Source organism: Aptenodytes patagonicus, chromosome 7 (assembly GCF_965638725.1).
Source record: "Aptenodytes patagonicus chromosome 7, bAptPat1.pri.cur, whole genome shotgun sequence".
Classification (NCBI taxonomy): Eukaryota; Metazoa; Chordata; class Aves; order Sphenisciformes; family Spheniscidae; genus Aptenodytes; species Aptenodytes patagonicus.
The window spans coordinates 21,621,482-21,638,253 of NC_134955.1; the positions used below are offsets into that span (position 1 = coordinate 21,621,482).

General features: G+C 39.5%; 1 protein-coding gene across 4 annotated transcripts in view; it reads left to right on the plus strand.

Moving 5' to 3' along the window:
• Positions 1-16,772, plus strand: part of LRP5 (LDL receptor related protein 5) — a 161,145-nt gene that overhangs the window by 113,877 nt on the left and 30,496 nt on the right. For all 4 annotated transcript variants that reach the window (XM_076344307.1, XM_076344308.1, XM_076344309.1 and 1 more), the window contains 5 exons: positions 7,941-8,157; positions 9,734-10,023; positions 12,170-12,396; positions 12,735-12,919; positions 15,750-16,073. In XM_076344307.1, coding sequence (XP_076200422.1) covers positions 7,941-8,157; positions 9,734-10,023; positions 12,170-12,396; positions 12,735-12,919; positions 15,750-16,073 — 1,243 coding nt within the window. The remainder of the gene's footprint in view (positions 1-7,940; positions 8,158-9,733; positions 10,024-12,169; positions 12,397-12,734; positions 12,920-15,749; positions 16,074-16,772) is intronic.

The following is a 16,772-nucleotide window of genomic DNA, read 5'->3' on the forward strand; positions in this document are numbered from 1 at the left end:
GGCCAGGAGGTTTCATGAGATGAGGAACTGAATGAATATTTGTAGATGCATACTGGAGTCCTTAGACTTTCATTGCCTCCCTCCAAGGAGGCATTGTATGCCTGTTGTATTTGTGTTGGATTAGTATTTCATCTGTCTCCCTCTGATAGAAATATTCATTTAATGAAAGAACTTTGATTCAATTTCTGAGGAATAACTAAGGGAGGTACATGAGACTTTGCTAATCCATTATTAAATGAGGATGAAAGCATTCATTCTTCTTTCCTGAAGTGTATTAAATAAGCAACTTCTACCTAAAAATAAAACTGAAATACTAATTCAGTAGATCCTCTATGCTTTTGGGTCTAGCCACCAGTTGCCATAAATTATTTTGAGAATGTTTGTGTTTAACTTTTTTTCCCCTTTTAAGGAGTTTTGAAGCATGCCATCATGTTCCTGCTTATGAGAGATAAGTTGCAGAATTGACCAGCTGCAACCTTAATTCTTTGATATCCTGTAAGCAGAATGAAGTTCTGGAAATGTCAGGCTGATGTAACTCATATGGAGAACATTAGCTGCTCCTGGATGAGGTTTATAAAATATAAGCAGGTTCAAAATCACAATCATGTTAACACAACCTTTCCAAAAAGAAGAAATTTATCCATCGGTTAGTGTCTGTTAGAGCTTATTACATGTGCTCGTGTTTTGAAAAGTCTGTCTGAAAATGCAATACTCTCTCTGGTATTAATAAGATTTTGTGAAGTCCCAGGAGAAAATCAGGTGTGGTGGTGATTTGATATGGAAAAATAAGAACAGATCAACATTGCATAAATAACTACTTCACATGGTGATAATACGAGCACAAGGATAAGATTATATTTTGTTTATATATTATTCCAAGAGAAAACAGGAGATCACTATAAACTACTATTTTTCATAATGTAAATTTATACTCTGTTGCATTTGGCATCTTTGTAGGTGGTTGGGTTTTTTTTAACAAGTCACTACTTAACTGTCTTGCATTCATTTGTAAGTGTAGATTTTAATTTGTATGAAACAGAACAAATTGATAAAGAAAATGTGCTGGAGTCATTGCATTTGGAACAAACAGTTTTGGAGTATCCTGTCAAGAAGCTGACATTGCTAGATTGTTGAGAATTTTTTGTGTGTAAGACTATCGGAAAAAGCTTGAGTGCAGGCTCTTTTACTAATGGCTTTAATTTGGTATCACACACCAGCTACTTTGTTTTGCCTGTCTGTAGGACAGGCATGGCTGCCTTACCAGCCATAGCATACCACCACAGCTGCAAGATAGAGCCTAGCAGCAGGGATGGTTTGCCATTACTGCTGTGCTTTAGCTTTAGAAGGCTGTAAAGGTACTTGTGAAGGAAGGCTGCCAAAAAAGACTACTGACATTCAATAATCCTCCTTGAAATTCTCTTTACTAAGCATCTCAAAGTGGCTTTTGTATTATGAGTGAAAATATGACCCATATGTGTAGCCGTAGAGAAGTATCTTGTCATGCTGTAGCTTCAACAAGCTAAAATTACATGTTCTGCAGTAGAAATGAGGAAATGTCTCTTAGAGAAGGGAAAAGAATATCTAAGAAAAGGGTGGTGGTTTGTCACTACATGTGTTATCCACAGTTCAGTAGGGGTGTTTCACTCATGATGTATAGATTCGTTCTCCATGCTCTCTTGGTTCATAGCGTATTCTAAATGTAGGTGGGTGTTCATAGCTTGCACTTGGCAACCAACACGAACACCTAAGCAATGTGAGAGTTAAGAAAATAATAATAAAAATGTACATCAACATCAAAACTTACCTGAAATGAGAATGATCTGAAAGAATAGCCACAACAGTACCTGTAGGATTAATCAATTAAATGTAATGACAATAGAAATCTGATGAATTTTATTTATGACGCAGCTTTTACCAGGTAGCGTAAATATTGTCAAGGTGAACAGAAATTATTGACAACAATGAGGAACTGCTTTCTAAATTCTCAGGTCTTACTCAAGTGTTTGAGGCAAAAGATTGCTAAGAGACTCAAGTAGTCTTTTTTTGTGGAAAATGGCCAGCTATGTCTGTTGTCCGTCCATCCCCACCGTTTTTTGATATATGCGTTCTGATACTGTTTGTTTTAATTTTATTCTCTTTTCTGCTTGCCAGTGTCTGCCAGTACAGGCCTGGCATTAAGCCACTTCAGACCAGAAAAAAAAGTTCACTTTTATCCCAAAGCATTGATGAAAGGTGGTTGTGTTTCAGCTGTTGGAAATGTTAACGAATGGATTATACTCAGCTGAATATAGACTGTGGTAGACTGCTCACAGCTGCTTCACTCTTCTCTTTTTGGGGCAGGCTTCTTTACCTTCTGGAGTTTTCCACTTCTCTCCATTTTTCTTTATCTTTTTTCTTTCCCACATGATTTGTCTCGCAGTTTCTTTCTCCAGCCAAAAAAGACTGGGCATTGTTCACTTGAGATGTCTTTTTAGAGTCTTCTGGTGAGAATCATTAGAAGCCATTCACAGAATCACAGAACGGTTGAGGTTGGAAGGGACCCCTGGAAGTCATCTGGTCCAATGCCCCTGCACAAGCAGGGCCACCTAGAGACAGTTGCCCAGGACCATGACCAGATGGCTTTTGAATATCTCCAAGGATGGAGACTCCACAACCTCCCTGGGCAACCTGTGTCAGTACTCAGTCACCCTCATAGCAAAAGAAAGCGTAGCTCTCCTCTTCCACAGGAGAAGAGGAATAGATTCATGAGAGAAGAGTCATAGACCCACAAGCCCACCACATGAGTCTCCTAATAATATGGCAGTCATGTCATTTTACTGTTGCCAACCTGCTATGTCTGCTTGCTGCTCACAGAGTGATTTAGCTCAGCTCAAGAATTGGTATCCATTTGACTACGGCTTTGTCTGTAGCAATTGAATAAATTTTGTTTTATCTTAATGAATTAAATATAGGAGCAAAGTGTCCAAGTTCTCTTTGTTGTTCTGTCAAAAGACATCCTATATGTATGCTGAATAGTTGTTTTTTTTCACAGATGCACCTGAAATATAACTTGACTACATGAATCACGCTGATATGTAGAATTTAATTGCATTGTTTTACTTTAATCTTCTTCAAAGAGCCAAGAGCTTTTGAGTGTTATATTTGGAAATATTTGTTAAATCATTTTGCATACACTGCGGCAGCATCTAAAAAAAAAAAAAATCACACTTTATCATGTTTTTTGTGTAATTCAGTTCATTAAGTCATTTGATGTTGATTTCATTTTGCCCACAACAGATTTTAGCTGAGCTTGGCGATGCCTCATTAGGAGATTTGTCACTGAAGTCTTAAGACTTATCAGGGGCTTTTAGTGTGTGCCTCTGTTCAAGGGGGACTTTCAGTGTTTTGTACGGAAAGCACAGCAGATGTAGTGTTGCATTTATCCTTTGACCCAAGTCGAGATCCATTTATCAGTTATAGAAAGAGGACGAAAACCCTGAGTAGAAAAAAGCCTATTCTAGTCTCTTTGTGCTAAATGGTAAGGAATGCACCTTAACAGCTTCACTTTGGCTGCAGTTGGCAGACTACACACCATTTCAGATATTAAATGATGAGTTAGTATGGTATTTTATTAGCTATTTATTTATATTTATTATTATTTATATAAGCCATTAAGCATTTTATTGCTGTCTGATTCCACATTTTGGATCTCCATTCCCACTGTGCTTGAACAGCCGTATAATGTAGGAATGCCGCAATACGGTCTCCCCGGAGCCTTCTCTTCTCCAGGCTGAACAACCCCAACTCTCAGCCTTTCTTCATAGCAGAGGTGTTCCATCCCTCTGATCATTTTTGTGGCCCTCCTCTGGACCCACTCTAACAGGTCCATGTCTGTCTTGTACTGGGGACTCCAGAGCTGGATGCAGTACTCCAGGTGGGGTCTCACCAGAGCGGCATAGAGGGGGAGAATTGCTTCCCTCGACCGCTGGCCACGCTGCTTCTTATGCAGCCCAGAACATGATTGACTTTCTGGGCTGTGAGCACACATTGCTAGCTCATGGCCAGCTTTTCATCCACCAGTACCCCCAAGTCCTTCTCGGCAGGGCTGCTCAATCCATACACTTTTACTGTCCACATCTGTAAAAGTAGTTGGAAATGTGGTAGTTTGATCATCATCCTGCTGATGCATTGTTGTAAAGGAAATGGTGTCTTGTTTACTTAGTGTGGCACCAGTTTGGCTCCAGCAGCTGAGTATGCATGATGAACTTTTGAACCTGCAGTATTGCCTGTGAGATTGATACTGTTTTAAATAAGTGAGCATTTAGGGTTTGCCTGGACATGATGTAATGAGATAATAGCAGAACCATTTGGCTTTTAACCACAGATAGAGACTTTTTTTTTTAATGTACTCTATTTAGCTTAACAAAATAAAAAGGCATTAATCTTCAGTCTCTGCTACTTCATCAAGTAGTAGAAGAATCGCAGGTTGATGGGCTGCCACAAAACTCCCCTGAAACTTAGTGTTCAGGAATGCCAGTGTTATTTTTAACTGTCTCCAGCAGAAGGCTTTTTGTCTGGAAGGAATCCAGAGGTTTACATGGTAGCATGTGTTCAAATTCACATAAGCTGCTAGATAGCCTTAAAGTTCTTGTGAAGTTGTTTTCCTCTGTGGTTGAAGACATCTGCACTCTAGTGTTGCAAGATAGACTGTGTTATAGTGATGAGTTTTGTGTATAGCATAGGTAAATAGGATGCAGGAGTTGACTACTCACCTCTGCTGTCTGGCTGGTGGTGGCTGGAAGATCTAGTGCATGTCCCATGTGTGTGTGGTGGGTTGTCCTTGGCTGCATGCCAGGTGCCCACCAAGCTGCTCTGTCACTCCCCTCCTCAGCTGGACAGGGGGAGAGAATATAACGAAAGGCTCATGGGTCGAGATAAGGACAGTGGGAGATTACTCATCAGTTACCATCACAGGCAAAACAGACTCGACTCGGAGAAATTAATTTAATTTATTGCCGTTCAAATTAGAGTAGGGTAATGAGAAATAAAACCAAATCTTAAAACACCTTCCTCCTACTCCTCCCTTCTTCCCAGGCTCAACTTCACTCACAATTTTCTCTACCTCCTCCCCACCAGCAGCACAGGGGGATGGGGAATGGGGGTCGTGGTCAGTTCATCACACATTGTCTCTGCCACTCCTTCCTCCTCAGAGGGAGGACTCCTCACACTCTTCCCCTGCTCCAGTGTGGGGTCCCTCCCACAGGAGACAGTCCTCCACAAACTTCTTCAACGTGAGTCCTTTCCATGGGCTGCAGTTCTTCAAGAACTGCTCCAGCATGGGTCCTTTCCATGAGGTGCAGTCCTTCAGGAACAGACTGTTCCAGCGTGGGTCCCCCACGGGGTCACAAGTCCTGCCAGGAGCCTGCTCCAGCATGAGCTCTCCACGGGGTCACAGCCTCCTCTGGGCACATCCACCTGCTCCGGCATGGGGTCCTCCATGGGCTGCAGGTGGATATCTGCTCCACCATTAACCTCCATGGGCTGCAGAGGGACAACCTGCCTCACCATGGCCTTCACCACAGGCTGCAGGGAAGTCTCTGCTCCGGTGCCTGGAGCACCTCCTCCCTCTCCTCCTTCACTGACCTTGGTGTCTGCAGGGTTGTTTCTCTCACATATTCTCACTCCTCGCTCCGGCTGCTGCTGCCCAGCAAGGGTATTTTTTCCCCCTTCTTAAATACGTTATCATGAGGTGCTACCATCATCGCTGATTGGCTCAGCTTTGGTCAGCGGCGGGTCCGTCTTGGAGCCGTCTGACATTGGCTTTATCAGATATGGGGGAAGCTTCTAGCAGCTTCTCACAGAAGCCACCCCTGTAGCCCGCCCCCCACTCCCCCCCCCAACCTTGCCATGCAAACACAATACAGTGTGCTAGCATTTAACAATTTTTTTCAGATAAAATTTATATAGTAAAATTGGTGACCACATCTTATTTTACTCTAAAGGGGAAATGTGCCCAAATTAACTGCATCATGGAAGAAATGCATGTTGTTTTCACAAATTTGTAAAGTATTATACGGTTTCAAAGTTTCATTCTTTAATTTATTTGGATGTCTACCATGGGTGTGCATGAACGTACTGAAATTCACATGCTAATTTAGTAAGATGTGGTGACTGTCATTGGTCATGTTAAAAAAAGAAATTGTAGGTGCTTCTGCTGCTTACCATGTATGGACAGAGCCTTACAACTTACTGTTTTATAATATCTGTATTAAACTGTGGTAAAACTGATGGTTGATTTTTGACTGCCCACAACATCGTTAGGCATTTAATGGTTTAATATTACATTGCATTTAAGTTATAGACATTTTTTAGTAAGAAAAAAATATTGCTTAAACACTTAGCAATTTAAAAGTCAGGAGAATACAGTGTTGAAGTGACCATAGCTGTCTTTAAATCACGAGAAAATAGAAGCGTTGCACGGTGAAGGCAACTTAATCACCTACAAGGTACAGGTTTAGTATTTTGAGTCTGAATAAACAAGTAATTTCCAAATAATAGTAAAGAGGGGACTATTTATATATAGCCTCAATCACAAGCCATGGTAGCCTAAATTAAAGCACAGCAGTTGTCCACCTGTGAAGCATTTCTAGCAACAAATGGAGATTTGATTGAATCACGTTGGAAAATAAATTGTCTTAAGTTACGGTCTTTTGTTTTGGTTTTAATATGATACTGAACTTGATGCTGCTCACAGTATAAATTTTCAAGTAGGATCTTAAAAATATTGTAGTTACATTGCAGCTACCAATTGCAAAAAGTAGGATGGGGAGGAATCTGGGGATTTGTCAGATAAATATTTTGCCTGGGTCTTATAAATATACAGTCTTTTCCATGGATAAGAGATGTCTGGATGATTGAAAAGATTATTGCAGATTGTGTAGTAGATGGAGGAGACTTTAGGTGTATGGCCTTGGGAATTTTATGTGCACATTTTAATTTCCTGTCTTGCCCAATGATTATTGATCAGCGTCAGTCTATATGAATCTCTTTCCTTATGCCAAGCAAAGTGGGGTAGCACAAGGTCATTGTAGTAATTAACCAATAGCATATATATATCTGTGGGGCTTATCCCATCTCCGATACTATTTTGCTTTCTCTGCAGTTTTAGAAATACAGATTTATATAAGTCAATACTTATTCCACATCTTAAAGATCTTGCTTACCACAAGAGTGAGAAAAACTTAATTCTTTCATGGTAAAAAACTGAAATTTCAGAAAGTGCAGATTCTACATGGCCTTGTGCCCTGAAAGAATTCTGATGGCCTCTGTTCCCCATGATTGAGTGCTGAAGGTCACTCCAGCAATCCCTTGTTTCTGGGGAGAGAGTTCAGTAGTGATACCAAGACATGAATGGAGATTAAAAATCTCCTGAACCTCACTCCTGTCCCAAAAACCACTCCCTTTGCGGTGGTCTTTGCAGGTTTGAACTGATGCAAGTTAAATTCATGTTGCTTACTTTTTTCAATGGAGAAGGGGTGAGATAAGCCACTTTCAGTCTTGTCATTCCAGTATAGTTTTCTTTCAGCAAACCTAGAGGTAGAATCATAGAATCATTAAGGTTGGAAAAGACCTCTAAGATCATTGAGTCCAACCGTCAACCCAACACCACTGTGCCCACTAAACCATGTCCCTAAGCGCCTCATCTACACGCCTTTTAAATACTTCCAGGGATGGTGACTCAACCACTTCCCTGGGCAGCCTCTTCCAATGTTTAACCACTCTTTCAGTAAAGAAATTTTTCCTCATGTCAAAGGTACGTTCTTTTGAAAGAAGCATGCTGTGAATTTCAGGAGGTTCTTGCGTAAAAATTGAGGAGTTGTCAAAATATGATTGATATTGCCATTTTAATTGTACCCGCATTAAAAAAGATTATTTTTTCCTTTTTCTTATGCATCCCACAGGTCATAAATGTTGATGGAACAATGAGGAAAACCCTCCTAGAAGATAAGCTTCCACATATATTTGGGTTCACGCTGCTGGGAGATTACATATACTGGACTGACTGGCAGAGACGAAGCATTGAAAGAGTTCACAAGATAAAGGCTAGCAGAGACATCATTATTGATCAGCTGCCAGATTTAATGGGCCTTAAAGCAACAAGTGTTACCAAAGTGTTTGGTAAGCATGAGCAATCACAGGATGGATCTATAGTAGTTTCTAGATGGGCTTGCTTTCATTAAGTAACTGTTGATCGCTTGTAATGAGAATAACTGTGGTCTCATATGTTTGTATCATTTTAAAGGAATACTGCACCTATTGTTTGTAAAGTTGGGAGAATACAGTGTTGCAAAAGAAGTATGGGCTTCCAGTTTTTAGTGACAGTTGACATAAGTCTTGCACAGCTTCCACTATACTCTTTGAATTTTTGTGAGGATAATTTTATTCCTGCCTCCAATCTATAGAAATCATTACTTCTGGTGCTCACAGAACTGCTCCATTTTCTGTTGCTCTTTTCTTCCAGTACAAAGTCCCAGTGATGTTCAGAATCCCAGTTAGCAGAATGCTTTTTACTATGTCGGGTGGTATAGGCAGAGTTAGTGGCCATTACAACATTGCCTCAAAGCACGTGGCACTTAGGTATTAACTTTAACACCTAAATCGTACTTAAATCTTAACAATTAAATCTTGCCCTTAGCATGGGATCAGCAGCTGGAGCTCCATGTTCTTCCACTGCATCTGCTGAAAGGTGCAGCCAGTGTTTCAGGTCTTCTGCTAGCATTCTGCAGACGAGTATGTCACAGGACCTCCTGGCTTCAGTAGTAACTCATGAGAGGTGCGTGTTCACCACAGCTCTGTCTAGGACCTGGAACGTTGGAGTCTGGCCATAGCAGTAAATGGATTCGTTGGTCAGCTATTAAAATTACTGAGAATAGTTGCAACAGAATCACATAAAGTAGGTTGTCAAATTACACCCTGCCAGTACATGGATTTCCAGCCTTTTAGGAAGCTTTACTTAAAGGATAATCAAGTCCTCAAGCTGCAAGTTGCGGCATCAGTCTGAAATATGTATGCCCTAAAAAGGGAAAATTAAAAGAAACCTGGCTGAGACTGATCTTGGGAGACTGTTTTTTGTGGTAACAGTCTTTAAATACCTAAATCCTTGGTTCCAGCAGATGGAGAAAGGCACTCATTTATCTTTTGGTCCTTACTGTCCCCTCCACATTCCCTCCCCATCTGATCATGGTTGTTCACACAAAAAAGTAAGTGTGAGATTGTGGTGATCTTGTTGGAACTGCTTCTGCTAATGAATCTTCTCAGCTTTAAATGAAACAACTAGGAAAGAACTGCAGTTATCCACCTCTTTTCTCACGGTTTTGTATTATTGAACATTTGCAAAACTGGTGGTTTTAAAGAGATACAAAGATGGGGTACTTGGCCAAAAATAACCAAGCTGAACATGTATGTAATTACCTGCCTTCAGTGAAGGAATTTAATCTTTGGGGAAACTAGAAGGATATGTTTGTAGCTGTTATTTGTACTATAGGAGGGATAGGATCAGCTTCCTAATCCTTGGGTAGAAGGAAAGAAACAGTTTTGAATGTTTTTTTTTTAGAATTCCCTGTTGACAACCCATAGTGTGAACTTATTTTGAAAAATTATAATTACACTGTTTCTGCTCAGCCTCCCCCCTTCCCTTTTCCCCCCTACCTCCACAATGTACCAATATCTGTTTTGTTTTGGTTTTTTTTTTAAGGAACTAATTCCTGTGCAGAGAACAACGGAGGCTGCAGCCATCTGTGTTTCTTTACACCCCAGGAGACCAGATGTGCCTGTCCCATTGGCCTTGAGCTCTTGAGTGACATGAAGACTTGCATCATTCCTGAAGCCTTCTTAGTTTTCACAAGCAGAGCAGCAATTCATAGGATTTCCCTTGAAACCAATAATAACGATGTTGCTATTCCTCTTACTGGAGTCAAGGAAGCATCTGCTCTGGATTTTGATGTCTCTGATAACAGAATCTATTGGACTGATGTTAGTTTGAAGGTATTACTGACATGTGAATTCCCTGAATATAAAGCCACAAAACAGTTACTTTGATCTAACAAAGGTCTCTGTTACATGATCTGTCCTGCAGTTGCTAATGTTGTCATTGACTTGCATCCAAGGAGACTCTTGGAGATGAAGACAGTTTAATTGTTGAATGCACAGTTGGGTGACAGGCATCTTCCTGCTTCAAATAAAAATCCAAAGTGGGGTCTGCTCATACTGAATGCCTCAGTCTTGGATGCTGCATGTGTTGCATCCATATATGTATCTATTGTAGAAAAGCTGTTTTCATGTCACATAGAGTAATTTAAACATCAAGCTTGGCAACCCCCTGAGCTTTCTATCCTCTTCCAGTTTTGACTTGGAAGGCAATCTTACTCAATATTAACATTTGGCAAGTGAACTTTGGATTGGTTGGTGCTAGTCTGTGGCTCCAGCTTGGCACAGAAAAGGCCAGGGAACTTGTCCAGTCCCCTCCACGCTGTGTTAAGCCCCCGCCTGCCCCCAGTTCTATCTCAGTGTGTTCCCCAGGAGTTTGACATTTCCAGTGACATGTTTGGTTCACATCCAGGTGCATGCTGAAGTGAGTGGTTGTGCCTCTTCATCAGTGTTACTTTGCTTTCTGAAGTGAATTAAGTAATGGTAGAAAATGACAGATTCACTTCACTGGAATTGGATTCCTCTGTTTAGCCTCTTAATAGGTTTTCCAAGAGCAATCAAAGTTTCCTTGCCACTGTGCCTAAGCCATAATAGGGAAAAGCTCACTTTTAGTGACTGCAGGGCACGTGCAGTTTCCATAGTCTCTCTGTGAAGACTAAAGAGGGTTGTGCTTCAGTGTTAACAGTGCTGCTTGTGGTGTGGATACCTTTCCTTCAGGAACAGTGCCAATGTAATAAATTAGCGTACTGCAGACACAGTTACTAAATAAATCTCACGCAAGCACGTGGAGAGCTAGAGCTATGGTTGTCTTAACCATTTGTAGTGGAAAATACTTCAACTGTGTCAGTGCGTAGATCCCAGTCTCACTCTATGCAGAACTGGAAAACATTTTACTTGTTTGTGGCCTCCTGAATTATCCAGCATACTGTATTTTCACATATGTATCAGCGTATGTTTCAGCATATCTGGGTTTTCATTCCCCCTATTCCCCCACCTCCTGCAGCTTAGCAGCAGGTAGTGTAACTTCAGAGCCCATAGTCATCTTCCTCTCCTTTGGTGACCACCACTTCCCTGATTTCCTCCTGCCTCTGGTTATATGAGGACTCATTTTCAAAGGGGATTATACTTTTTCTGAGATGTGGGTTATACCTGTAAAAATATACTACATGATTTCTGGTTTTGACATTTAGCTTTAAAAATATAAAATGTCTCTTACCCTGATACATTCATTTATCAAATTATTAAGAAATTAATAGCTGAAATATTAGCAGGCACGTAGAATGATTGCTTACTGTAGATAACAAGGGTGGGTAATTCTACATTGGTCCTGGAAGTTAAGAATTATTTATTTGGGGGTTGTTTCAGTGTTCCTTGTTAGGAATGGCTTATTTATATGTACACAGTCCTTGCCCTATGACTTGTTTTGTTGAGTGTGCATAACTAAAATGTGGATGGGATCAGCAAACTTGCTCAAGGTGACTGATCATGAGAAACAATTTAATTCAGATTTCTCTGAATTGAAATGTGTTTCTGAGACTTAAAACATTACAGCGAATGAAGTAATTTAAAAAACCAACTTTGTGTGCAAATAGAAGAGAGAGAGAAGGAGCAAGGAAGAATCTGCAGATACATAGTGCTTTCTGAAAATCATATCTTTTTAAGACATCTTGTACTGGTCATCAGAAACCATTAGCTTTCTGAAAAATCAGGTCTTTTTATCCTGTGAATTGCTATATCTTTTTTGACAACAGAAATTTATTTTAAAAAATGTAACACTGGCTGACTTTTTTTTACTAATTTCTTTTGGTACACTAAACTTCAGAATAATATAAATTTATATATTATATAATAAATTTTAATAAATTTAATAAATAAAATCATATATTTATAAATAATAATATAAATAATATAAAACTTCATATTCCTTTTTACTTCAGTGGGGTATCCATAAATGCTGTAATATTTCTACACAATTGCTTTCCAGACCATAAGCCGAGCTTTCATGAATGGGAGCTCTGTTGAACATGTGATTGAGTTTGGGCTAGATTATCCTGAGGGAATGGCTGTAGACTGGATGGGAAAGAACCTCTACTGGGCAGATACTGGAACAAATCGCATTGAAGTAGCCCGCCTGGATGGACAGTATAGGCAAGTCCTTGTGTGGAAGGACTTGGACAACCCAAGGTCTCTGGCTCTTGATCCTACCAAAGGGTAAGGGGCAGTGTTGTTTTCAAAGCTTTGTGTGCATATTCTTGTACGTGACAAGCTAATTGGCAGTTTATATAGCTCCATTTCTTCAGTGTCTTTGAAAAGACGATAAACGTTCCACAACCCTATGGGTTACAATGAAAAATTAAGAATTGTCAATCATGTTTTTCTGCCTTTGTCTAAAAAAGTAGTGTAATACTGCACATAACCACATGGGTTATTCCTTTTTTTTTTTTTTTTTTTTTTAAAGAACTGAAAATAAATTTAGAAAAATCAAAGCATGCAGCTAAACACAATCTTACCTAGCTGATGTACTCTTTTTGTTCCACTTCTCATTGCAGATACATGTACTGGACTGAATGGGGAGGTAAACCTAGGATTGTTCGAGCATATATGGATGGAACAAACAGCATCACTTTGGTGGATAAAGTGGGTCGTGCCAATGACCTCACTATTGATTACACGGACCAAAGGCTATACTGGACTGACTTAGACACAAGCATGATTGAGTCGTCAAATATGCTAGGTAATCTAGTGTTATGTTACACCAGCCAGCACAGAAATATGCACTGACCATAGTAAAGCAATTGAATAATATGAAATTGGAATAATATAATTGATATTAAATCTGTGTGTACATTTTTCTTACGAGAGGAAATGGAGAGTTAAATGTTTAAGGAGATTAAAAAAAGCTTCCTAAATTAATAACCATATGATGATTTATAATGATGGTGAGATATGATGTCATTTCTCTGTATGGATATGAAACTGCCTGTGTTTTACAAAAGCAGAGATGACCTCTGAGTTTCTCAAAGTGAGGACAACTTATAGGTTCACTGTAAACCACCCCTGACTTTTCAGTCTGGATACTAATTTTCTGTTGAAGTATTATCTCTGTTTCCAGCTTCAGACTAGTTGTATTAGTTCAAAACCAAAATACTGCTTGCATTTCCTGTAGTCTGAATGGTTGTGCAGCTACTTCTGCAGTGTATCGTAACATGTTTTGTACACAACTTTACACATTTTCATATCTTCCACTGGAATTTTGTTTATACATACAAGGGGTGTGCTAAGATTTACTAAACTTGCACATTGATATTGACATGATAATTAACTGGATAAAAGAAGGGAGTTTTGCAGCTGACATAGAGCTTTTGTATGGTCCAGATGTTTTGTAAATATTAAATGGTCTTCCAGGTTTTAGCTGAAGCAGATATGAATTCCTTTTTGAGAAAACAGAAACTTATTAAGTTTCCAAATGCCACACAGTGAATCAATGATAGGATCAGAAATGGAATCCAGAAGTTCCTGACCTGACATCCTATCCCTGTTCCATTTCCAAGGAGAGACCTTCGTGAGATGGGAATTAATGCCTCTGGGATTCCAATGTAAAAATCAAAGTTTATGTAGCAGAACATATGGTATTTAAGCAAACTCATACAGGATTGTTACAGCAATGCTCTTGATTGATAACATATATAATTTCCCTGCAACTTTTTTTGTTTTGTTTTAATCTGTCAAAATTAAATCTCACTCTAATCTGCTACCATTCGAGTGAGACTTTTTTTTTTAAGGTGTTATTGTGTGTGCATATCTTCAGAGTATAGAGATTCTACTAAGCTCAGGAAAACAGAGAGAGTGATGCAGTTTTGGATTCTGAGGCTATCACTGATTCTGCATTTCTTGTATTTGTTGCTTTGGGATGACAACTACTGAATAGATGTTAGTGTTTAGAAATTGCAGTAAGATTGTTTCTTTATCTAGAGTTGGGTTTTTTCTATCCAGAGGGCATGTTCCATCAAAGCTCTCACTAAGCTTCTGCATTATACTTAGAGAAACAAAATAGCTGGAGGCAAGCTTGAACTAGAAACTGATTGTGGCATTGAGAAGAAACACAATATTGAAATCATCTGTAGTAAATTAAACTGGTTCTAAAGCTGAACCTACTGTTAGCATTTATTTGTGGTGAGAAGGTAGAAGGATGAGCGCTGAAGCTAACAATGTTGTATGATGTCTTTTTAGTTAGCAGATTATAAAGACTGAGGTAGACTTCTAGCAAGTGGGCTCAACAGTTAAGGAAATGTTATTAGACTTGGCCTACGTTATGCAGTGCCGGTCTCCTTGCCAGGACACATCTGAATGAGTGTTGCTGATAGAGTCTACCCCACCAGCAATGAATAAAGCACTCTTAAGTGGATGAACGAATGCTGTCCCAGCTTAATCTTGAGCATTATAAACATTACCCAGCAGGAAGATTTTTGGGAGATTTTCCTCCATCTACCAACTATCAAAATTCAATTAGACAGCTTATCTGCTTCCTTCAAAAGAGCCTATCCCCTGAATTCATCACTGTGGACCAGAATTGCTCTAAGAAGTACCTGAGAGTGTGCAGGGTATCTGTGCCCCTAACTTGGACACTTTAGATGCCTAAAAGTAGTTGGGAAGGTTGCCTCTGTATTTAGTTCTGGTGGTTTATAGGGAAGTGGCTTCATGTCCTAGTTTTTGGTTTTTTCATTCCTTCTCTAGTCTTGGCCAAATGGAAGAGGGCATGATGGAAAGTAGGGCGGGGGAAGAAAAATGAGGTGTTCTGTAGAATCTAACATTGGACATTTGTTTGAGGCAGGAGGAGATGATTCTGATGAAGGCTACATCTTCATTTGATGTAAAGTGGCAGGGATTCATAGAGGTTTATGCTTGAAAATGTTTAGGAAGGTGATTTACAGTAAGACTTTATTACTTCAGTAGTGCATCTCTGGCAGAGGCCATCTAATGCTCTAGAAGGTGTTAAATCTGTTGTGAATGTTGCTAACTGAGCCACTGAGTGTGGGAGTATTGGGATTTCTGCCAAACAAATGGTTTCCTAATCTCTTGGGGTAGCTGTATGTTAAATTGCACTGCAAAAGATTTGTGTTTCTTGAGTGAAACACCGTAATTTCTCATAGCTGTTTCTCTGTGAATCTCAAGTTTGTTGTATGTTGTTGCTTTCATATATATTAATTGAGTTTTTTATTGGCCTAAGTGATTCCTGGAGCCGATAGTATTCTTGAATATGTTTTCCAATATCTATTTGGGATGATAAGCATGAGACATATAGAGTAGTATTTATTTAAATGACAGTACACTGGCACAGTTTCAAATTGCTCTGTAGGCAATAGGGTATCGGGATAAGGTTTTTGAATGCAAGTGTTTAGGTTACCTCTTGAGCAGATACTGCTTAATAATGAATCCCATGATGCTGACTTGAGACATGAGGTTTTATTTAAAAAGGGAAGGAAAAACTTTTTCTTGATGCCAGTCACACTCTTCATTTCATGACTCGGGAATTGTCCTTCAGTTGATTATCCTTATTTTTGCAGGACAAGAACGAGAAATCATAGCAGATGATCTACCTCATCCATTTGGATTAACCCAATACAGTGACTACATCTACTGGACAGACTGGAATCTTCACAGCATAGAAAGAGCAGACAAGACCAGTGGGAAGAACAGGACACTTATTCAGGGCCATCTGGATTTTGTGATGGATATATTGGTCTTCCATTCTTCACGTCAGGATGGCTTGAATGATTGTGTGCAAAATAATGGCCATTGTGGTCACTTGTGCCTTGCCATACCAAATGGATTTAGGTGTGGCTGTGCTGCTCATTATACCTTGGATCCCAACAGCAGGAACTGTAGTTGTAAGCCTTTTTGTTTGCTACTATATTCTTCAGTGCTTGCGGCTCCCAGGTGTTTGTGATCCCTTTCAGTATAGAAAGGGAAGGGATATCACAAGTCCATTTCAAAGGTTCTGGCTTTAAAGTTGATCTTTAAATATGAGGACAGAATATGGAGTTTTATATCCATTTTTGTGGCATGAATTAGGGCTGAAGATTTGTATTTCAAATCTTAGAAATAACAGCGCTGTCAAGTCTGGTCTTTCTTGTTTTACTAGAAGTACTTTCTAGGTGATTCAACTGTGTGATTGAAGCTTTCCCAGTTATTACCCGAGTGTGTAGGTGGGTGGAAGAGAAATTCTAAACAAAAAACATCTTTTTCTCTTAAGTGTTTAATAAAGTCAGCAAAAATAACATCCAATAAAACAGCCTCCTAAGTAGTCTGCACAACATGCACATGCACTTGAAATTCATGTAAGTTTGTTTTCCCCCGTGTGTGATATTATGAGCCTGCCAGTTCACTAGTTGCCCAATATGAATTTAAGCTTCTGGTAAAAATAGCAGATGAGTAGAAAACAGACTGTTGACTTAAAAAAAAAAACCAACAAAGCTTTGGGCATCCTGGCACATTAGCATATAAGGAAATTTTAACGGGATGAAAGGATGGATTTATGAAAGGCAGGTCCTGCTTGACTAACCTGATCTCCTTCTATGACAAGATGA